Source organism: Cygnus atratus, chromosome Z (genome assembly GCF_013377495.2).
Source record: "Cygnus atratus isolate AKBS03 ecotype Queensland, Australia chromosome Z, CAtr_DNAZoo_HiC_assembly, whole genome shotgun sequence".
NCBI lineage: Eukaryota > Metazoa > Chordata > Aves > Anseriformes > Anatidae > Cygnus > Cygnus atratus.
Genome location: NC_066396.1, coordinates 72,631,408 through 72,656,438, shown reverse-complemented (window position 1 = coordinate 72,656,438; position 25,031 = coordinate 72,631,408). Strand labels below are relative to the sequence as shown.

The 25,031-nt window shown below is 40.1% G+C and overlaps 1 protein-coding gene across 3 annotated transcripts in view; it reads right to left on the bottom strand.

Moving 5' to 3' along the window:
- ELAVL2 (ELAV like RNA binding protein 2) overlaps nucleotides 1-25,031 on the bottom strand; it is a 90,588-nt gene that overhangs the window by 47,266 nt on the left and 18,291 nt on the right. The window contains exon 1 of one of the 3 annotated variants that reach the window (XM_035564554.2): nucleotides 1,802-1,885. The exons of 1 other annotated variant lie outside the window; for it this stretch is intronic. In XM_035564554.2, coding sequence (XP_035420447.1) covers nucleotides 1,802-1,873 — 72 coding nt within the window. In that variant the 5' untranslated portion in view covers nucleotides 1,874-1,885. Of the gene's footprint in view, nucleotides 1-1,801; nucleotides 1,886-25,031 lie in introns of those variants that run through there. One more of the 3 variants, XM_035564553.2, reaches the window with a different exon arrangement.

Genomic DNA, 25,031 nt, shown 5'->3' with positions numbered 1-25,031 from the left:
TGATTAAACTGCCAATTTCTGTTAATCACCTCTTCCTTCCTCTGTACCCTGAAAACTGTTAAATTTGATACTTTAACTCAATCACTACCCCAGAAACTCCTGTTTCACCCAGAAGTAACTGACTGTATGATTTGCAAACATAGCAGCAATCATCTGTGGAGAAGAGTCAGTACTTGCCCACACATTACCCACATGTTCAAAGGCTCTCTGCCATCGCTGGCAGTCAATGAATGCTAACAGCTGTTAAACAGTTTTTTAATGGCAGTATAACATCCAAGGCTTGGGTAGCCTATCCTGTAGGAGACCAGCTATATAGAACAAACCTCACCAGAAAATTCTATGTATGTTACCCACTAACAGATCATTTATTCCAGAAGCAAGACTCATCAAGAAGTTTAACTAAAAATCCAGTAATCATTGAAATCCAACCTCATACTAAGATTTTTAGAAAAATATCTAAGCAAGAAAGCCTGCTATAAAATCCCTGCTACAAAATCATAGAAATCATCAGGCTGGAAAAGACCCCTGGAGGTTATCTGTCCTTACTCCCCTGTTTAAAACAGCATATCCAATCACTGCATACATAAATAAGTGATTAGGCCAACTGTACTCAGTGAGTTCAAATCTGAATTTCCTGAACACATGAAAGGGAGGTTACAGCATCTGAAACGAGTTCAGACATTCCTGGGAAGACATTTCCATGTTTTGTATATAGAAGTGTTTTTCAAGAGGTTACTTCAGCACAAAGCAAGAAAAGGAAGATGCATCTATTAAGAGTGTTTTATATAAAAATGTGATCTGGTTTTCCTGAGGAGCTACCATTGGATCAGCAACATTTTCCTCCCTTGTGACAAACTTCAAGGGGGTAACATGCTCCTGACACTGTAAGGAAACAAGTCTGCTGAAAAGATGGGAAAATAGATGATCCCAATTAAGATAAATTACTCTTCAGAATACCAGTGTATCTGGCAGAGTTGGTAGCCACAAATGCTGTGCTCTCACTGAAGCTCTGTACAACTGATTTTTTTCCCCCCATTATCAAATTTTAAGTCTGCATTGACCAAAATTAGAAGGATTTAGCAAGGACAGACAATCCTCATTTAATTGCACATTTATTTTCATGTTCAGGTGGCAAGAATGCTATCTTAAGCCAACATTCAAGTGAACAGCTGCAGTAGCCTGTGTGTGCTGAAATTACAGCATTTCCCAGCTATAGAACCATCTGCTCTGGATAAAGCAATACTAATATGTTTTACAAATAATGCATACTCCATTGATAGGTTGAATACAAGTGTTCAAATACATGCCACATCTTCAGCAGTTACTAAATATTTTCTGCCCTGAAAGATAGTTTGAGATAAATTTACAGTTTTACAACAATTTCTTAGAATAAGACTTGTAAATATACTTTAAAAAATAGTAATCAAATACATAGTATACAGGTTTTTTAAAGTTACTGCAATTTAGTATTCAGACCATACCAAAACAATTTTAGTACAATACTACTCTTCAGTTATCCACTGGGTATTTTGAATTATCACTAAAATCTAATTGACATTGGAAAAAAGGCAAGCTCTGCAGTATAATTTCTACAGGAGATCACCATGTAATAGGAAAGTTGTCATAGGTACACTAGTGTGCTCTAGGCCCTGACAGAGTAGGGACACAACCTACAACCTGTAACGAAACACAGAAGAGAGTTAGCGTTCCAAATGGGAGATTAGAGTTTGGTATGGCCTCAGCACTATTAACATGTAAAAAAAAAAAGTAGCCTACATAATTTAATAAAAATCCCACAGACCCCAGTCCAAGGCTCTGCTGCCCACGAACCACTTCTAAGCAGAGAAGCCACATCACACAGTCTGACTGCCATGTTAGTTTGGAGTTGCCGTCTGCAATATGGACACAAAAAGTACTGTATGTTAGATTAGCAAGATAATGCAACAAATCAGTTTGTACAAATTTACAGTAATCGCCTTTATATTCCCAGCACGTCCACGCAGTGGGGCTTAATTGAATTTGAGGCAATTCCAATCTAATCTTTCCAAATTCAGTTCCAAAATTATTTTTCTTACATGAATTAGGATGCTTATTTTTAAGAGATGATTTAAAAGATAGCAAAATCTATTACCTCTGCATCTACCCTGGGAACTACCACAAGAACCACACCATAACTAAAAGGACTATACCGCAGCATATATATATATTTTTTAAAAGTCTTCAAGATGGAAAGAGGAGGAAAGAGGAAATGCAGTGAGTCAATTTTCCATTAGCCATATAAGATGACCATTGCACCACTGAAAAACAGCTCATCTTAAATGCTTTTCCCAGCCCACAAATACAGAAGAAACTACTCTGTATTTTGATCAAGTCCATTACTAAAATCCTAGATTAAAAATGCAGTAAATTAAAGTTTAGCAGAGAAGGCGTTCAGAAAGTTTCCCTGCAACAGCCCTATTTAAGAGTACCACTGGACCTGCAAGTGGCAGCGGAGTAAAGGATTTCTCAAAGAGAACTGGGGAAACAGCAGTGAGGTAGTTCTTTGTAATGGCATTTTCGTGTCCAAGCACATTGTTGTAGTTTGCTTTTTTTAAAATGAAGGATTGTTGCAAACCCAGTTGGATTTGAATTGAACAGTGCTAAGAGAACAACAAAAAAGCTAATGGGCCATTTGCAGCTGATTACAACCTAGTCCAGATGTTAAATATAACCACAACACTGGCAAGAACAGGAAGACTGTTGCCACAGTTTGAGACTGGTATAAATCCAGGAGGCTTCTTGCCTCTGGTTAGCAGATGAGAAATCTAAACAGTGAATTTAACTTGATTAAAAAACTCAGATTTTGGAAGATTGCTGCACCCAGGGTTTATAAACACATTTCTCAGAACAACCGTTGCCATCTCGAATAGCGTAAGTTTGTCTTCATTGCATCTTGTTACCAAAGTCTGTCTGGTTAGATAGCTTGACATCAGGATTTCATTTCTAATTTAGGTTGATATCAAGACCTTCAATCTGATCTTTTCATGCAAAGCACTGAGGCTTTGGTATGAGCTGCAAGCCATTCTCTATGGTCTCAAACCAAAAACAAATTCCAACAACTCCTGAAGCACTTCACTGTACATAGGCAACCATGTTTGACAAACTGCTTACTATTGAAATGCTTGTGTCTCTGTGCCTCCCAGCAAGCCTGCATGACCTTGCAGAGTATTTTCACCCTGCAGGCCATGGGCTGCAGACAGAAAGCTCCTACAGGACAAGCTTACCTGGGTGAACTTACACTGCACTCACCAGACTACACTGAGCCCAAAAAGCATCCCAGTACTTCCCCAGAGAACACTTCTCATTTGAAGCACTTTGTTTCCATAACACACCTACCTTCACTGAAGTGCTCCACGGGACACAGCAATGTACCCCTCTAACTACCACCATCACGTCTCAAAAACAAGTCCCATTCCACCAATTCTTTCACCGCTTTTGTTACTTTTGAAATTACCAAGAATGCTTTTTTATATCTAATATGGAAAAAGTTCTTACCTGATACCTTCCACTTGACATGAAAAGTAAGTGATATAGCTAATTATGCCAAAAAACAAGACTTTAAAAAAAACTATTTCCAACCTAGCACTGCACTTTAAGATTAAAGTTGTAGCATTCTGACACAAAATTTGAACTGTGAATAATTCCCAAGAAAGCCAAAACATTGACCTACTGGAAAATCCCTGGTATTATGGGAAGACCTAAACAGTTTGACAGTGTTAGGCTCATAGAGAGAATGCACTTCAGATTACTGCAACAGCTCAGCAATCACTGCACTCAAACCTGAGAAAGTCTGTAACCTCAGGAAACAAGACTTCGTAAAAGATACTCAAGATCACCTTGCAGTGACATTGAAAAAGGAATTCAGCTATGTGTCTGCGGTCCCCAGAAGAGAAGGAACCAACATTGCTGAGTTCAAACAGTAAGCAGTTCCCTTTGTTAGTGCATACAGTATATTGGAGCCATCTATCTTTAAATAAATCTGCTTTTAATTTACAAATACAGTTACAATTTTAAAATCTAAACAGTCTTAAAAGCTGTCCGCAGTATTAACAGAATCCCAGTTTCTAATTAGCTCCAGTTCAAGGAAGTCATGAAAACAGTTTGCATGGCAAAGGGTTTTTTTTTGTTTTAAGACCAAACATCGGGAATTAAAAAGCCATATGCTTCGAAGTGATTAGTCCTGCTTCCCATAGAACAGTTACAATTTTATCAACAAGAGTGCTTTAGAAAATAAAGCAAAGCTAGCAAGACAAAGACCAGCAATACAGTATTTAGTGGGCTACCAGTCATTTTCCCTGAAAAATAGGTATTTTGGTATGCAGCATCTTTTCAATACTTCCAGGACTCAGCCTCGGCTACCATTTCCTGCTGGGCATGAGCAGCTGAGCTGCTGATGAGGTGACAAAGCCAAAGCATTCACACTGCTGTTATCACTCCAGCTGCACTGGATAGAGAAGCATTTAGGGCTTCGGGCTGGAGACCCTCTCCTACCTGTTTGTGTTCATATCTTTTCATCCCCATCACTGAGAGGGAAAAACATTTCATGTGCATTTTATATACAGAAATTAATTCTACTTATAGACAGACCAAAATCATTGCACAGATGCCTCCACTGATTAAGCTGTCTACTTCTAAATGATATTACTACATAAAGGTAATTACAGATAAGCAGATGTCATAATACATAATACATAAAAGGATTTTACTGTCATAATGCCAAGTGGCAGAATGAGCAGGGCCCGTAGATGAGAACAATGTCCTTTATGCCTTCCAAATATGAAGGTCTGAAAGTCTAAACCAGAATTTTAGTCTCAGCTTGTAATAAAATTGTCTTTTTAAAAAAAATCTCTGGTCTCCTTTACAAAGGTTTTACTCCACCTACTTCAATACACAACAGTAATGACAGCTATTTAGCAAGGCTAAGTGGTTTGTCTGCAAGGAGTATTGCTCAAAAACTTAAAAAGGAAAAAAATCATTATTTGAGGGCTTAGTGAAAGTCAATAAGCCCTGATGTATCATAGAAGCTGAATTTTACTTTAAAAACAGAACTCAGCAAAAATGTACTTCCAAAAATATTTCAGTGCACTATTATTTGTACTTTGAAGAACTGAAATTATTAATGCTTCCTCTTAACTGTTTTTTAATCATTACTTGAGTATTAATTTGACAAGCTTTTTTTTTCTTGTATAGTCAAATATCCTTTATGAGGCTGCATGAAGACTCATCATTCATTCATGGATGCTCACAAAAGCTGTATAAGGAGACACAATGCAGGCTGTTGAATTCAGCATATGCCAAGAACTATCACACAGGCTGCTAGAACACCCCAAACTTCACGGGTAAAGGCACATGCAGGCCAGAGGGCAGCTCTTCAGGCAACAACCTTGCTTTTCAGAACAAGACACCACCACCGCTTTCAAGTCTCCCTGCAGGAAGGGTAGTTATCAAGGAGAGCTCGATGGTTTCTCTGATGTCCAGAAGTGACAGCACAGACTGTGCTTGGTGAGTCTGCACAAGCAGGCTAAACAACCCTAACTTCGTCTGCGGTTTAACTTATTTTAAACCACCACAGACCAACATTTCTCCATTAGCAACCCTTCCCACTCACACGTCTGTTTACTTCTGTGTTGTTTCTTCCATTATACTATTAAAAAACTTGTAGCACAAACAGGATCAGTGAACTACTCCAACAGAATACTCACTCAGCACAAGAGAAAACAGCCGGTAGAGAACCTTTTGATTTATGCATAAGTTACGAAGAACTTGTGATACAATATTAATCAAAGCCCCCAAAAGCTCAAAGAAAACTTGGAATTAGCTTCTGATAATAAGGCACTCGTAAAGTTTTCAAAGTAATTTAAAGTTATTAATGTAAACATTGGCAACTGTAAGACCAGAAAGGAGAGTAGTCACTATATAACAAGAAAAAACTAACCACGCACACTCTCTAAGGTGACTGGTTTAGAGGGGAAACCTTACCACATTGGCTCTGGTATACATAGCTGAAAAAGTAGCACTGCTGAACTACCCCGTGGCCTCAGCAAAGGCAGGGTGAGAAAGAGATCAAAGACACAAGATAGATATAAAAAAGGCATATGGGATGTAAACGAGGATTTTCATTTATCCTTCTGACTGGTGCTGAAGAAACTCATCTGTAGAAGCTTTTGGCAACAGCAAAGAAGCAGTGAGATACATTTGCCCATTCCAGGTGGGCAATGAGAAAACAAGTGAACAATTCTGGATAGTTGAACAAGACTCTGCCATCAACACAGACACGAAGTCTGCTACCAGGAAACGGGCTGACAGCTCTGGTAACAGCACTAAAAGGACAGAAAAAGAAAGGTCAAGTCATCTTTTGAAGGTAAAAAAAGATATGGGGAACACTAAAAATGTATACCTGAACTAGAGAAGTGTCTCCACATGTGAAGCAATACTTTCGGAAAGTCAGTAATCTGTATAAGCCAAAGAACCTATCAGCTGCTCTAAACAACACTGCTGCACTAACAGCTACTGCATGAAGAAGGAAGCCAGCATAACAGATTGGTAAGCAGCTCTGAAAAAGCAGCACAAGTACAACAAGGTGAAGACACTGCTTGACAAGAGGCTGATTTGGAGACCACGCAAGAGCTCTGTTTGACTGCAATTACCGATAAACTGCTGTGGGAGAGGTGGGCAGGGCAGTTAGAGATACCTTAGAAGTCACAGTAGAAATATCACTGCTAACACTTTTCTCTAACACCTGCACTCTGTTAAGTGATCAGTTCAAGTGAGACTGATAAAGTAAAACTATACATTCCTAATTATTCAGGTCAATCTAGAGACATCTAGAGACACAGCCACTTCTAACAACATAACTATTCCCAGAGCAAGAAAGCCTCAACATTAGCTGACACACAGGATGAAAGAACCCAACACAGAACTGCACTTTTCACTGCTCTTTCCTTTAAAGAAAGTTTAGGCCAGCCAAGGACAAACAGTTACATTTATTATATTGAGAATCTTAGCTAAATGTCAAGTTGGGTCTGTCTGAGCAAAACCAATATTGTGGATGTGAGCCTAAGTGCCACCAAAATTATCAACAGATTACACAGGACAGACGTTCAGTCCTGGAACAGATCACTAACCTCAAACAAGCTGGGAACAGTATCAGGCTTGATCAATGCTTTGAATAATACTTATTTAAAGCAAAGGATACACTCAGACCTTTCAACTGTACACCACCACCCACAATATCGTGCTAACTACAGAGGTGATTTTGCTCTTACTCATTTAGCCATTGGCCCATGCTGTCTCAGTCTCATGTGCTGCTCCCAGCCTCTAGCAAAGCACTAAGGCAAAGCAATCCTGTCACATGCATTCTGCAGTACATTAAAACTTGAGTAGTCTCTTACTGCAGACATGTCCCTTCAGCCTTACACAAACATCTGCAGTCCTCTTGAGCCTGCTGTGAATACAAAAAGAGAAACCCGAGACTCAGTGGGGCCCAATAAGACAACCAGGACTCTTCAAAGACATACATAACTTCACCCTGATATCCTGAACAGCTTTCGAAGTCATCATCCTCTTTTAGAGGGTTACTGCTCCACCTCAACTGGCTGGGATGCCCAATACAGTTTCTGAGCATTTACCTTACCCTTTGGTTTGGGCTATGAAACTCACTCACTTCAGTTCAAAGTTCATGCCCCACTGGGGATTCCAATAGCTGAGGCTTCCCTGAAAAAAGCTACTTATTTTTACCAATAGCCAGGAAAAAGCAAAACAGTTTAGCGTGACTCAAGAAACAGTCAAGTTGAAAAGAAAGTTAAAAACATTTAAAACCTTCGAGAATAGCTTCTTTCTGATGAGGAAGGCATGCGTCTAGATGGAGTGGCAGATGGCCCTCAAGTAACCTCCCACTCCTCTCCCTGAAGGAATCGTGACAGAAGGTTTTGTGCCTCACCCTTCCCATCTCCAGCAGTGCAACAGGGCCAGGAAGCATTAGGGAAACTCCTGTACCCCTCCACTTTTTCACAACAGCAGGCTGGGACAGCAGCAGAAAGCATGAGCACCAGGATGCTGTTGCTGACCTCGATCGCCAGGGAACAGACAGAGCCATGATGACACTGCCTCCATCTCTTGGCTCTGAAAATGGTACCAAGCACAACGCGTGCGCAACGTGGAGAGGTGTTCGCGTCAAACTAAAGCATACACAATTAAATACACACAGAATCAAGTCGCTTTTGTTCAGGAAAGCCTCCATGCCATGGAAAGCCTTGGGATAGCTAAGATAATGGCTTAAGTTAAAACTAAAAGGTGAAGCTGCAGGAGGTGTAGCTTTGCTGAATTCTTACTCCTGGATTGACAATTTAAAGAGGCTGAATAAAAACCATTTCCTCCTTGAGAACCATAACAAGGGAAAAGAAGTTGAGAAATAAAGGTTGTCCTTTCTAAACCTGAAAGCTAAAAATGCTGGGTTTTCACCTTTAAAATTCACCCTAAAGGTGAAGGGAAAAGGAAACCAGCCTTAATTTGTGCTTTGCTGCTACATCCTTACACAAGGACTACTTCAATGCATTTCTTTTAGCGGCTCTATTTTTCAAAAATATTAAATCTCTAGTTTTCCTAGGTAGAAGACCTAAAAATAGAGATGTGGCACCAATTGACTAGAGCCGCACAATTCCCCAAGATTGTGTGTGTGTGGTGGAATTCTACCCCCCCCCCCCCCCCCAATGGGCATGGGGTAGAATCAAAGCAAAAAGGTCACTGCTCAAACCAAAATACTCTTCAGTCATCATTTCTTCCCCCTTAGAGCCAAGAGATGTTCAAACTTCACCTACACCTGTGAGGCTCCCATTACTTTGCTTCCAAAAAAAAAAGACTTATTGAAAACATACAGAAATGTAGGAGTGGAAACTTGAACAAGCCATTGTTCTCAGACAATCCACAATGAATGTGAACAAATATGGCCAAAGTCAGACTCTTCTTGCATTTTACTCTGAACACCTATTACAGATTAAAATTATTTAGTCTGAGTTGCATTCTTTATCACCTGAAGTTAATAATCACTGTTAAGAAAAACGAGCTTAAACACAGCTGTGACACTCCACCCTGCCTGCTCCACCAGGAGTAGGAAATCACTGCAGTCCCATGAATGCAGACTTTCACAGTAGCAGATGAAGAAAACTTCATTTCTTAATCCAGATATACAAGTAATGAATAATGCAACACAGATATAACATGACAGATCCATATGCTGCACTGTGATGACTTATGCACAATTTTTTAATTTGTATAATCCAACTAAAAATGCAGAGAGATAGTAATTTTCCTATTTTAAAATAATCTTGCACTTAGAGTATGATTTCTGTGCTGACTCAAGTCTGCAGATTTGACCTCTAAGGATGCGAATTGCTATGCAAACAGAAATTCAAGAACAGAAGCACAGTCAAGATGCCAGAACCCTTTGTTAAGTCTAAGAATTAGATAAATCATCATTAATACAGATATTATCTCATTCTGACCAGAAAATATTACATTTCTGGGGCCATGTGGCTTCCATACACTTCAGCTCTCTCTTAACCTTTTGCTCATTGAGTCATATCTAATTTATCTTCCATCTCTAGTGTTTTCCAGTACTTCAATTTCCATGAAAACTAAATGGTACAAAATTGACTGAAGATGCCCTTGCTCCTTATAGGCTAACCTGCAGATTGCTCTTTTATTCTTATGCTGTATGATTTCATGCAGTACTTTGGACATTATATTCAAGCCTATTAGAACTTCCACCTGATATATTTATGCAATAGACATCTCTATTATCTGTGTCCAACCCACTGAAAATTGTATATACAAGTTATGAAATCTAAACATAATGGCAAATTCTAGGTTAGCTCATTTTCTAATGAGTTTTGAAAGGCTGACTTAGCTGTATTAGGATATTTCTGCGTCAAAGGCCTGAAGCAATAACCCATTTCATAGTAACATTAATTATACACCTAAATCAGTAACTAAAGAAACAGACATCGTGGACATGCAACACTGCTGAGCTCCCACATATGCTTAAATGTATCTTTCCCAATTCATGTTATTCTCTTGTGCACATCTTCAAACTTTAATATTGAAGGAAAAGCAAAAGAATTGATCAAAAAGTTGGTGAGAGGTACAGGACAGCATGAAAGCAAGAGCAAAGTCAATCTAACAGCACACAGCCCTGAATACCTATACTTTCCTGCCTTTGTGAATGCACATCAAGTGCTATGAAGTTCTCTATGCCCCATCAAAAACCCCTCTGTAACACATCCTACACGATAAAAATGAGCCTGGCTGGAGAAATGAGACATAAAACAGTAAACAGGCTTTTACCCTGGGGACATCAACAGGTAGAAGATATGATGCTAACTTGATCTGACCTTGTTTCTTGCAAGGGATAACCTACATGTTTTTACTTGGTATTTCACTGAAGCCACGCACTGACTCCGAGGCATGGGAGGGCAGCTCTGTTCATCCAGCACCCACATTTGCTATGAGGAAGTTAAGACCTTGTTCCTCTCTACCACCTTTTATTGCAGACCTGTCAAACCACATTATTTGCCATGACACCCAAAAACTGACCTTTGTCAAGTGATGAGTACCTCAAATCCCATGGTGGACTTATGGTGTGACATTCTTCTGACATGGAGACAGGAACCTGAATTTGGGAGCTTTGCTCTTTGTTTCATTATAATAAAGTACTTTCAAAGCAGCATCAAGTCACTTTCACAGGGTGATTATACCTTGAGAAGGTATGGGACCAGAGGAACAGAACGTCTTGCAAAACAAGGGCATCCGTAAGTTCCTAATAATGACTGCTTTGAAATAGCATGTGTCTTCCCTCCTAGCACTTATACCTTGCAAAAAGATGGTGGTTTACACTGAGGTTTATACTCAATTTCCTGAAGTATGTGGTGCCTGCAGATACACTTCATCACTAAGTCAAAAATGTGTTTTACTACAACAGGAAAAAAATCATGAAAACTAAGCACTGGAGACATGCTTACATCAGACCAAAGGAGTCAGTGTCATGGAAAATTCAGTGCCATGGCAAATTCTTAACAAAAGCTACCGTCACAGTATTAAAGGTCTTGCAGATATCAGATGTGGGTCCTTATACTGTCCTGTATGATCACACCTTCCATGACACAGGAGTCTCAAAACAACTTTAAAGGGCATTTACACTTAACTTGAAAGTTCAAATACTACAGGGAAAAACACAGATCCCAGTTTCTGAACAGTGCCATCCAGACTGTGTTAGAACAGATTCTTCAATAAATTGTAGCAAGTACCAGCTCCAAGTTTGAAAAAGGCTGTTTCATTAGGTATCAGCATGGTGTAGCTCAAAAAGAAGGCATGTCTGGAAGAAAACTCTTCTACTCCACACTTTATTTGGACAGGCTGTTCATTTAATCTGCTGCCCATGTTTTTAAATCTGAGCTTTTAAAAGAATAGCGTAACTAAGAACAGACAAAACAAAAAACTAAGAACACAGACAAAATCTTATCATTCACATTTGGAAGCAAACTCAAATACTCAGAGGTCAGGATGGCCAAAATCTGAAAGGAGTCAGTAGGTACGAAGTGCTATATTGTCTCACTGCCAGAAAGCCAGGATTTTTCATTTTCACACTGAGTATGAGTGACTTCCAGGAAAACATTTTTCTTTGAAGTAGTGTTATCATTCTGCCTCCTCCCCAGTATCAAAGAGTCAAAATTTATTGGAACTATCTTTCATCTATCTCCTAACGTACAGACCAATATCTCTAGATCTGAAGCCCCAATACCAGTAACCCACACATCTCTGCCTGAAAGATCAAAACTGTGTATCACTCTCCCACTAAGTAGGCAGAACATTAAAGAACAGTAACAGAAGTTATTTTTAAATCAACTCAGAAGTCAAACAGGAGGGTCATTTCTTTCTTTCACTCTGCAAGAAAGTCACACAATTCTGTATCAGACCTTTCAGTCAACACTGAACCTTCAGCCTTCCAAAGTTTACTCCTTGCTTTGTGATGTTTTGGGGTGAAAAACAGTAGAAAAAGCTCAACTATGCTTACTAGCAACAGCAGTAAGGAAAAGGAAATTTAAAGCTCTTTTACAGAGAATCTGATTTAAATACTATATAAAATGTGTGGGTACCACAAGTCACCTTCAGGTCAGCTCTGCAAGACAACACCTGTGCTGAAATACCTGCAAGTTCTCAGCCAATGTATAGTGTTAATGCACAAGTTTTATACCTGTTTTACTCCAGGCAGAGAGCACATCCAGGGAAGGACAAGAGTGCCTAGGGTTAGCAGTAGCTGTATCTGCAGCTGTAAGGTATTCAGTTTACTGAAAAAAATATTAACAGAACAGTGGTTTGAGAGTCATGACAGCAGGTCATATAACCATACAAAAGCTGCGGAGCCTGATATTGCAAAGACTTAGAAAAGCCAGCTCGCAGTAAGGCTGGAAAAGTTAAAGGCATGAACCATAAAAAAGTGCTTACAGTCACTTTAGAGAAACTCCACGCCATTGAGACAGACACAGACAAAAGGAGGATGAAATCAGGACACCACACAAGTAGAACATGAAAAGCAGCACCCTGACACTAAAGACCTTTCATCAAGCATCACTTGACTGATGACCAAAAAAGCTTGCAGTACAAAAATGATTTCTAACTTGCAAGAAGTAGACCAGTAAGTGTTGTTTCCTACTCTGTCCCAAACATACCACAAGCTGCCAACAGAAAAATACCAAATAAGTTACACATACTAGTACAAACTTGCATAACACAAGGTGTAGTAAGTTTAGATTTTGCCTTCTTCACAGTGCAAAGAAGCATGCAACTGCTCTTTAAGGATTATACTGTTTGCATACAAACAGCTTACTGGAGAATGGACTCAGCATATGCAAGTATCAAATTCTCTTACTTCTCTCAGCAGTTTATGAAGTAGCAAGTTCCTAAAGCAGCAAAAACAACTAAATTTAGCATAGTTTGTCAGGAATATTGTTTCAGTGACAATTATTCAGAAGTTCTCAGTAAGTTGCTAAAGGCTTACACAACTGTAACAGAAGCTTGGACCAAACAAGTCAAGAATTAAGATTAAAATGCTATACTTTTCATTGGTTTAAGAAAAGGGTCTTTTTTTGCATTTTGTTTTTAACTGGGATCTAGAGTAGAAAAAAGATCAAAGGCAGAATGCCGCCATATCAACCCCTTACTAAGTTCCAAGAAAACTTCCTTTCCTCCTAGATCTGCAGACAATGACAGCAGCTCTCAAAGCTGTATGAGGATTTTATCTAGCTGATGAAATAGCTAAAAATGTTTAGGTACAGAAAGTGCTCAAACACAAAGTTTCTCAAGTAGCAGAGACTATCCTCACAAAAAAGACATTCCATATGGTAGCTATTTTTAGCCTGTTAAGTATCAGAGGTTAGAGAAATCACATGGGTGTCTCCAAACTACCAGCTCCTCAGCTGATTTTTATCTTTTGCATAAAGGAAAGGCAAGTTGGAATCATTTTTAGAACAGAGCTCAGATTCAAAAACCGTACTTCCCCTTCAAAGTACATTCAGCTTGCAAGTCTTCCTTGTAAGTACCCAACTCAAAGGAAAAAGCAAGCCTGTACCTTTTGACCAGAATACTTGGAGCATCCAAAGCAGATCCACTGAGTTGTATTTAGGCTAGTTCTAATTCACTGCAACTGCATCTAATGAACCACAAAATGCTTACTACTACAATACAGGCAACATAGCCCAGAGCTCATGAGCTGAACACTCTCCAACATACCAGCATCCTTCAGCTGGCTGTCCTCAGCATCAGATACTGAACTATCTCTGCAGTGTGGCTAAACATGCAAGGACAGCAAGACAACACTGGCATGTTTAAATATCTCTTGGATACATCACCATGGGAGTATCAGACAGCATACGCTGCCTGGTATGTTCACTACTGCTGCAGAACGTGTCTATCCTTCAGTCCCTCAAGTACTCACCTGCTTCATGCAATGAAAAACAGCAGTCCTCTGTCCCATGAGGCTAACTCATACACAGACTTCAACAAAGGGATTTGTCAGCCATGCTGGAATCAGGTGAACAACCAAGCTGCCTGCAGAACTATGATTATCTTTCCAGCAGGAGACTATGGGCAATCTAAAAGTAAGAGTCTTGATGCAACTCTGACAAATACTGGTTAAGAACCAAGCAATCTACAAAAAAATCATTTAGGGATTCCCACACAGAACTGTGTACAAGACTTAGAAGAACATGAGTGTACAGTACACTCTAAATCTGTGACTAAGCTTAGACTATAGACTAAGATGATTTATTCCTGACAGCTGCATTCCTTGTTTTGCAGTAGCATTTAAGGCATAGAACGATTCACAGATCCACTCTGAGGAGACATGAAAAGAAGAGGGAAGGCAAAAAAAAGTATTTTGTTCCAGGAAGCCTAACAACAAACCCCTTGTTGTTAGTGCTACAGAATGCTTCAAGCTTTTTACTTAATTGCATACTTCCTTTGACTGATGAAGTCAGTATCCTTAAGTAAACCCTTCAGAAGCAAGTCAAGTAAGCCAAAGATGAGGTAGATCAACCACACCAAGCTGCAGCAGCACATCAGCAGCAGCACCTTAAGTCCTTCACCTGAAGAGACAACATACTTCAAAAGCAGGCTGACTAACCCAAGCACTACAGCCTAAAATTAGAAAGACTATTTCCCCTAACATTATTCTTTAATTTCCATTCTCTTTTGATTTTCACAAAGCACCAAAAACATTTATGTTCTATTCAACAAGAATATCAAAAATCTGAGTTCTGTGGGCAGTTTTGAGCACAACACAAGAAGGATGTAAAACTATTAGTGAGCATCCACAGGAAGGCAACCAAGATGGTGAAAAGTCTGGAGGGGAAGATGTATGAGGAGTGGCTGAGGTCCCTGGGTTTGTTGAGCCCAGAGCAGAGCAGGCCGAGGGGAGGCCTCATGGCGGCCTGCAGCTCCCTCATGAGGGGAGCGGAGGGGCAGGCGCTGAGCTCTGCTCTCTGGGGACAGCGACAGGACCCGAGGGAACGGCATGGAGCTGGGACAGGGGAGGGTCAGGCTGGGTGTGAGGGAAAGGTTCTGCACCCAGAGGGTGGTCGGGCACTGGGACAGGCTCCCCAGGGCAGTGGGCACAGCACCGAGCTGCCAGAGATCAAGTGTTTGGACAGCGCTGTCAGACATCTGGGTCAGATTTCTGGGTGGTCCTGTGCGGAGCCAGGAGTTGAACTCAATGATCCCTTCCAACTCAGGAAGTTCTATGATGCTATCACGACCTGTTTAGTGAAACATCTTCTCATAGCCATCCTACAGAAAACAGCATTTCCATACACACACAGGTCCCAGGTTCCCAAAACCATCAAAAACATTGCTGTATGAGAAACCATTCTTGAACAATAAAGCAGAAACTACTATAAAATGATGGAGGGGAAAAAGCCAACCTTAGTTCCAATATTAAAAAAAACAGTAAGTGGTGCAGTCTCCCAGCTGTCACACCAGTCTGTTACACTCTAATTTGCTTATGCAAAGTACAAATTGTTATATTTTTCTACCAAATCCACTATGGTAAGAGGATTATCAACACAGACTAACATTATTAGGAAGACTCTTCTCTGAAGCACTGAGAAGAGGTATGACTCTGGGGGTGGAGTTCTGCAGTTAACTGAAGACAGGTGGCAGAGAAGAAGCAGCATGGATCTTTCAACAGACCTCAGAAAGGAGTAAGCAGTAGAAGTGATTCAGCAGGCTGAGAGAGCCCACTCAACAAGCAAGTGGGAAAAAGTGGCATCAACTGTTTTGCAAGTGCATTACAAGGGCATTACTTGACCCAGAACAAATTGCAACCATGTAAACTGACCTGGCAGATTCTGCTCACCCCTGGCTGATCTGCTCCTGCGACTGCTTGCTTCTTCTGGTTTTCAATTAAGTGTTTGCAAGTGATTCAGCAGCACACGATCACGGGAGCACATTATGGAATAAAACGCTCTTTGCCTACCACCTCCATAAGACGAACTCCTTCACCCCACAAAGCTGCAATCCCTAACACTGGTGCTGCGCAAGACTGCAGAACAGTAACAGAGCATGGGTCAAGTTCCCAGGGAGAATTAATTCAGCACTTGCACAGGTGTTTCCTAAATTTGCCACCCAAGTGCTGGAGGATATACAAATAGAGTTTACAGCCAATGCAGAAAGGGAGAATGAGAGGAGGTTATTCTGCCACATGAGCAAAATGTGTTGTAGCTCAAAAAAAACCACAGAATATACAATTTATTCAGTTAGATCTCATATCAAAACCACATTTTCCTAACTAAAAACCAGGTGCTCCGCATTTTGCTAAACTATACTGGAAACTCCATACTCTGCCTTGTATTCATAACACTTACAAGTAGAAGCTTCAAAGGGAAAATAGGAAAATATCCCAAGTCAAAACTGACATACTAACTTGGTTTAGTGTTTTACATGATAATGGCAAAACGCCACCAGTGAGCTCTAGGACTCTGGGAGCCCTCAGTTACAATCTTCTACTTTCAGGATTTGTGTATTTGAATATTTCATTTACCTTTTTTTTTAAATCAGTTATCAATCCTTACAGCCTCCTGAGATGAGTCTGAACAGCTTCTAGGAAATGGCTTTTAGACATACAATAGTACTACTGACAGTCCTAGAATTACTGAGAGGACCATCATATCACTGCTCCCAAATAAAGCATGCTTCCATCCAGTCTCAAAATTCTACATCAGTTTTATACAGTACTACTCCTCCAGTTAGAGGACTTTGTGGGACTTTCTAAACTTATCATAGCAACTTTATCCTGTTACTAGATGAAAAAAGGCGGATGTAAGGGAATGTTTAATCCCAATGTCCATCAAATGGATAGTCACCTGCAAAAAGCAGAATTCAACAACAAAACCAAACACATTAAGTGAATTTTAATAATTAGAAGAGACTTCACAATAAGGCTACAAAAGAAATCCTCTAGGGGAGAATCGAAGACCAAAGAAGACCTGCAAGCCTCATCTTGCAGACACCAACCACCATGTTTCAACTTCTCTAACTGCTCCAGCAATAACATCTTTTGTTTCCTAAACGTTTTCCAAAGTTGAAGTTCAGCTCTGTAAAGTAGTATATACACTATTCTCATAATACTTGCCCTAAGAGATGGAGTATTTTCTGTTTCAATGCATTAACAAAAAACAGAACTCTGGAAGACCTAAATCAAGAGAAAGCAAACAACATTCCCAGTGATATACTTTCAAATTATTCCCTTGAAAGATGATTAGAATACAGAGATATACCTGATTTCAGCTGATGCAAACCGTAGATACTATTACCCAGGAAATAACATTTGAATTTGTAAAGACCCTCACTCAACATCTTATTTCATCCCACCTCTGAAACACTGTAATAGCTCTTTACCACTGATGCCACACAAAGGATCCATTTGTACCTGAGGGCACTGTGCTGAGTTTCATAGCTTCGCAACATCCCCTTACATCTTTATGAGCAGTAAACAAAGACACAAATGATGGAAAAAATAAAACAATGCTGTAGTTAACTAGTGCTCAGAGCACTATCAGATGGAGCAGCCAACAGCCCTACAGGTCCCTCTTCAGGAATTGTTGGTTTGAGAAAACAAGTTACACCTGCACTTCTAACCCACCCCAAAGGCAGCTTTCTTCACGTGATTTTTTTTTTTAAAAAAAACAGAAGCCCAAGCCATACTGCATTTGCACAGAAGTGGGAAGTCCCAAGTTTGACAGTGATAAACGGCAGCCATTTTGGGGCATCAAAAGTTACTGACAATTACAACAGTCATCAGTTTATCTCAAATCTAATTAGTGTTCAAGGCAAACCACTTGCATCCTGGCACTGCTCCAATAAACCTGGGCAACATGGGGCTTTTTTTTAAAGCAGTCTTCTCTTAAGCTTTCATGTACCAGTACCAACTATGCCACCCAACTCCAGTAGGGAAATGATCAGGTAAAAGACACTTCTAAAAGCTTCCTTGTGCATGCTTTCAGGAAAAATCACACTTTAAAAAACACTTGCTTTCATTAGGAGATGACTGACATTTATAAATAACCAAGTCCAGTCCCCACCTTTATTCTGACTTTTAAAATAAGTATTTTAAGAGCACCTGCTTCCTCAGAAGTTTCATGCACTCAACTCCAAGTTTTGACACAGACTTAACCGGAATGCCATGTGCCGTACCTGGTTTCTGAACAAAAAAAACTCTACATCAAAACAGAAATGAAAGTGTGCCAGGCTGTACCAGCATACTTCACCAGGCCTCGCCTTTCCCAAAATACCATGCCACCCAAACCCTTTTACCAAATCAGTTTTTAGAGTGCCCCCACTGCCATTTACATTTGTTTATGCTGAATCTCTTTCAATACATTAACTCACTGAGTTAAAACCCTTACCTTCCTCCTCAGCACAATCTGTCATACAGGGGTAGCACTGTCTCACAACCAGGAAATCTCACATAATGAATGATTCTCAAGCTTATTAGAAGTGTTAATGGACATGAGGTGCAAAATAGTAACTTTTCCTCAGCTCATAACACTTCATGTTCGTACAGATTGGCAATGTGCTTTTAAATCCATTTTCTATTCTTCGCACCAGGCTCAGCCCAACTGGTACACAAGACGCGAAGTTTTGGCACAGAACGAAGTTATTTAAACACTGACAGCTATGCACAACCTAAAACAGATGGCTGGTTCTCCTGTGAGCTCAAGACTTAAGAGAAAGATTCGTGCAAGTCTGGATGTGCTCACTAGGCCTGCTTTTCTGATGAATTAGAGAAATTAATGAACCTGACGACTGCAGTTACCATCCTGAAGCTGTAGGTCTGCAGACTTTTTCAGAAAGACTGCTATACACAGGTCCAGTGCATCTTCTAACATCTGCTGTTTTGTCTACTTAACAGAAGCAATCTGAGTCAAAGTTAAAGCATGGGGGCTTCGTGTCACGAACTATCCCTCAGGCCAAAGAGGTGATGAGCTTCTGTCCAAGTTACTTCACTCTTGCTTAAACCTTATGAACAGCAACTCCACTTCACAAGCTTTGGTCCACTAAGAGCATTGAAGTAATGAATTTGTTTTGTTTTTTTAAACTCCTAGGACTTTTCTCACACAAAAGAGCTGTCCAGGATCTATGTCATTCCCTACTACATCTTCGCAGAGCTGAAGTGATTATCTCCAACCATCATGTCTTCAGCATGCTATACCATTCTATCCCCCAGATCTTGTCAATGCTTATCTGGGCAAAAGGAGAGCTCTTCTGAAGTCATGACATTGAGAAGTACTGCAAAACCTTCTTGCTAAGCTCAGATTTACAAAGCTATGATGCTTTGATTCCAGTGCCATTACTTGTATTACTATATAGTAATAATGCCATTACTTTCCCTCCATTAGGGACCAGCATTGAAATTAGGATGAGGCAACACTTGAGAGCATCAAAAGTGATTAAGAGATTTGGACAGAAAACTAAGATTAAGTACTATCCTAACAAGCAAGTGATCTTTGCCTTTAAAATCCATGGGTTTTGTTCGTAACTCAGTTCATGGGCATGGAAAATTAGCATGTAGTAGCCTGGATGCAAAACAAAAGCAATAGCAAAAAAAACCAGAAAAGGTAAATGCCAGTATGCAATTAGTTTCCAAGGAATATTATAACATTATAAAACAAGATTTATTCCATAGTTCTCAACAATAATGCGAGCTTTCCAAAAAAAGAAAAACAGCCACTTCTAGCCATTCTAAGAGGTGACTACTGTAACTCCAGGTTCCGCTAGAATCCCGTCAGTCCCACATGCAGATTAAACTTTGAGGATTACTTGTTAGCAGTAAAGCCCAACCACACAGGAAACAGGGCTTCCTCTAAGGAGTCAATAAAGTACTGTGCAAATGAAAGACCTCCTACCCCCAATTCACTCAGTCAGTTTGCAGAAAGAGTACAGAGACAGCTGAAACAAGAGTCCAACATGAGATCTACCACTAGCTTCTGCAGACTCAAAGTTGACAAGCTTTGTACAATTTACTCAGCCATCAGTTGTCTCCAATCACCAGCTTATTAGATATTCATGTTCAATAATGTACTTTACTCCCCTCTTACAAAGCTAGAGGTATTTTTCAGGCAACATCAATGTAAACTATTGCTTAGAGTGTGGAAGGTTCCTCCCACAAATACTAAGAGAGGGAAGTAAACTCCAGACCTGTATTAGACTGCTACTCTACTGCGGTTTTGACAGGGTTAAAAGATCATCTAGACCTCTTACCATAGTCATTCTTTTCAGCTAAATCCTCAAAACAAGGACTTGGCTGAAAACATACATATAGGACCTACTGAAAACCGTATCCCCAGTAAGTAGTTCTTCCCTCTTATGCAACTCACTGTATGGAAAGTAATTATGAATAAAATACTAATTTCAAAAAACAATCATGCACTCTATACCACGACCAGTCTCCAATTATAGCCTCAAATCCTGCAGAGGCAACAAAAGATAAACCAGCGCTGAGTTACACCATGGGTATTTTCAGGCACACAGTGCATCCAGTCTCAAGATACTTCCAAACTACTGCCCCAAACTGTATCTTTAAACACACAGTTATTAAGTGCTCTTAGATAAGACGGGAAGCACAGTAACTTCTCAGTAAGTCAATCAAAACAACTTGGTTTGGACATCTCTACTCTCTGTTGATGACAGTAAGTGTAAAGCAGAATTGGAAGCAGCCAGTAAAAAGAGAAGCTCTTAAAAATCAAGCACTTATATCCTAATGAAGAGAAAAGGAAAAGCACCGAAGTAATGGGTCTTTTTTTTTTGGTGCCAACAAGTTGGCCCATTACAGAACACATACTTTAAAAACTGTGGAAGGCAATTCAACTTATTAGTGTTGCTGAAGACTTTGGCCAACTTAAAACAGAGATTTGAAAGACAAAGAAGGAAGACTGTAAAAAGTGTGGGCTTGCTGCTCCATGGGGCATAGAACCTGCTGGCAATAAAGATGGAAAAGGCTGAGGTACTCAACTGCCTTCATCATCTTGGTCTTTACTAGTAAGACCAGTACAAATACCAGATGCAGTGGAGGAAGGAAGACTGAGCCAGACTCTTCAGTGGCAGAAAGAGAGGTAACAGGCAAACTTAAAATACAGGAAGCTTTCTTTAAGCATAAAATCTTTCCTCCACAGTGAACATCACCAAACACAAACAGCTCACAGAGGATTTTTCTGGGCAGAGCAAGAAAAATTAAAAACTCAACGTGGACTTGGTCCTAGGCAGATGACCCTGTTTAAAGCCGGGGTTGGACTGTGTTATAATACACATAAATGCTGAGGAAGAATATGGGAGCCACATGTCCTGTGGTAACACCTTTAGCTTGTCCCTTACAAATGGTACTAATAGTAAAGCAAAATAAATACTTTTTGCTCAGTTAGCAGGCATAAATGGTGAAATAATTCACATGAGACTCCAGAAAGTTTTTTTTATGTTAAAGCACCCAACCTAGGCTCAGGACAGCCCATTTTGTCTACTAAGCACCAATTTCTCTCCAAGCTTAGAGTCCTGCCATTGTTTCCAGCATACATACAGAAATAAAAGACCCACATCAAAACAATGTTTCTTTCGGTAGTCCTGATAATACTACCCATACCTTCCAGGGAAGCCACTGCGTTCAACCAGTTAACAGATTAACAAACTTCCTTGCTAAGAAAGTTTGAAAAAAAGCTTTATGCTTCAAAATTTTGAAAAAAAAAAGACATGAATTTGATATATCCAAAGCTGTATCTCCAAAAATTCTGCTCTGACATTTCTAATGCACGGTCTACCTCCTTGAGGCTGTTTGTGACAGCTTCCTTATTAAATAGAGACAGACAAAATGTGTCATGCCTTTACAGAGGCTTCAGAAAAGAATTCTTCAATGTTAAGGAACAGTTGTACACAAGCTATAAAAAGGAAAACACACACTTGGGAATGAATTGAAGCAGAAGGAAATTGCCGTGAACAGCAACTGTTGCTTGATCCATTGTACAAGTTCACTGTTCCGGTTATCTGTGATTTTTTTTTCCCTCTAAACATCAAATATTGCCTACAAAATTCTTTACCGCGCACTCTCAGATGCCATCTCCTGAAAGCACTAAGTTTTACAGCTGTGTCATACTGAAATACAAGGCCAGGGTGGATGTGGCTTTGGGCAACCTCGTCTGGTGGAAGGTGTCCCAGCCCATGGCAGGGGGGCTGTAACTAGATGAGCTTTAAGGTAGATTCCTTCCAACCCAAGCCATTCTGTGGTTCTGTAAAATCATCCAGAGCACTTGCAAGACTGAACACACTCAGGTACTTCTGGCAGAGCATCCCTTGCAGTGCTGCAGCAACCAAGCACCTCTAACTTTAGTTCACTGTTGATAATGTTTTTGCTTTCCACTCATCACCCTCCATCCTTGCATCTAGGGATGCCACAGTGAGAAACTTCAATGCAGTTTCAAAATGCTGTAGGACAAAGTGACTCAGCAACAGTTTAGCTGCACCGAAGGTAGCCATCAAATCACTTCCAGCTTGGCATCTACAGTCAACCTTTCAACAAATGCTTGCTCCAACACATAAGAGCCTGCTTTAATAAAACTGTAACTAGAAATAATTAACTGAATCTCACCAAGACAAACACTATTGTTCTACACAAGCCAGGCTGAAAGAAGGGACAACGAAGAAGGAAGTTAGACATCCAAGCACAAACATAGCACCTCTACTTTACCACTGATAAGGTGCTAAGTTCTGAACTCGGCTTATCTCCCCCACCCCCCATGTAGAATAGGGTTTTCAAATGCCATACACATTATGCACAAGGACCAATTAAAAGCTGAGCAGAAACACTAAACTCATGAACAATCCTGGTACTGCATAACCAGTGGCCCTTTTTCTTATCAGTGCCTTTGCTAGTGCTGAGGGAGAAAACTGCTATTAGAGACATCATCAGAACCAGCCACAATTATTCACAGGTGGGCACTGCTGCCTCTAGGAACTCTGCACAGAGCATCAGGCGAGCAGGAACACTAGCAGTGGTGCACATTTTACTTCTTGACTCGTCTTACATAATTTAGCGTTAAGATTTACATGAAAGTAAGTGTAAAACAGCTATCTTCTAAGATAACATAAGCATGAGAGACAGTATCCTGTTTTTAATGGGCTGAAAAGAACAAAACTTCAATCTCAGTTGTTCGCTTGTTGGCAGTAAGCCCCACAATGAACATGGCTGCCCTGAAGTCATCTCAGCTTCCACTCACCTTCTCTAAATCAGACAGTTACATGGAAGATAGACAACTTCACGGAAGGTTATGCACTGCTTCTTGCAAAATTAAGTGGAAGATACTTGAAACCATACCACTTACAGTTTGTACATTATGGAATCTTTTCCCTATTCAAATATTTATGGGGTAAAGGATGAAGAATGGATCAAAACAAGCACAGGTCTGAGTTCATACACCATCTCCTGGGGTGTTTTACTGATACACAGCAGTTATGCTGCAGGTTTTAAGGGTGGTTAAATTTAGCTTGAGCAAGATTAGTTTTGTGATGCAAAAAAAGCAGAAAAATGTTGATTAGCCAGCAAGAAGCTATGCTCTGGATACACCCACACAGCACAATAAGTCATAACTACTTCCTGATCAAGGAACAGCAAAGCAGTTCAAGGAAAACACACTGCAGATATCTATTGTGAAGTGTGCTCTTAGAGGGAGAGCCATACAGATTGCTCACTCATAAGAGATGTATTCCAAATGCCACTCTTGTTAATAAACCAATGACACCACCCTGGTTCACTCCAGAAGCTGACCTTGAAGAGAGGCTATTTTTTATTCAGAAATCAAATGATTGCTACAATTCTTCGTCTGAAAACACATAAAACCCAGGCAGACATCTTTAGAAGGGGGTGATCAAGCATGCCTTTTATATGATTCCTTCTTGACATCACTTGGGAAGTATGAGTTTACAGGTCTTGCCCAGGTACTACACAGAATTTACTGTGGCAGAACAACCTGCGAATGTCTACTGATAGAACAAGTATTAAACAAGGACTGCCAAAAGTTTCATCCAACCATTACAGTTGGAGTTTTTTCCCTCCCTATTATACCAGTCTCTTTCCAGGCTTTTCAAATTTCCTCCATACCAGTTCAAATGATGAGATTCAGCAGCTTGACGGAACAAGGCTCCACGCATTGTTACTCCAACATTTAGGCTGCATGGCTGGACCTGACCTTTCCTAGCACCAGCACCACCTCTTTTGTCTACCTCACTGAACTCCATCAAGACAAAACTTCTCTCAGAATTAAAGTTCTGAGCAAGTGGCTTCTTCTGGGGAAAGCGGGAGTCAGGCAGGCAGGGACAACAAGACTTATCCCCTTGTCTTAGACAAACATAAAGTAAAAATAATGTTTTAGTTCTATACATTCTAGTTACACTCACGCTCATGACAAGAAATGACACTTCAACACCACAATGGGTAGTTACCAAGAGTCTGACATAAGCAATTTTAAATTCATTTGTATTCCCTTTAAAGGGAATACTTTCTTGTTCATATTCTAAGATCTTTTGCATCTGAAGTGATATGACCGTAGAAGTGAGCAATCCTTTTGGGTTTGATCTGCACAGACAATCCCAAATGCTAACTGGAATGAATGGCCATGAGCCAGAACGCACCATTAGGACAGTTTAGGATCCATATTTTGAAGTGCCTCCAGAAGTGAGGTAAGCAGCTACTCACACAAAGTACGCATCACACTCGAAGGACTGCGGGCAGTGAAGAACACACTAGTATCAAAGCAAAGAAGCTGAAGCACAACCACTAGTCATTTACTCTAGAACAATCAAGTTTTCCAGTCCTCCATAATCTTCCAGGTAGTTTTCATGACTACCTTTGCTTATCCCATAGAAGAAACTGGGAAAGGCTGCTTAAACATGCATTCCACTCCTTC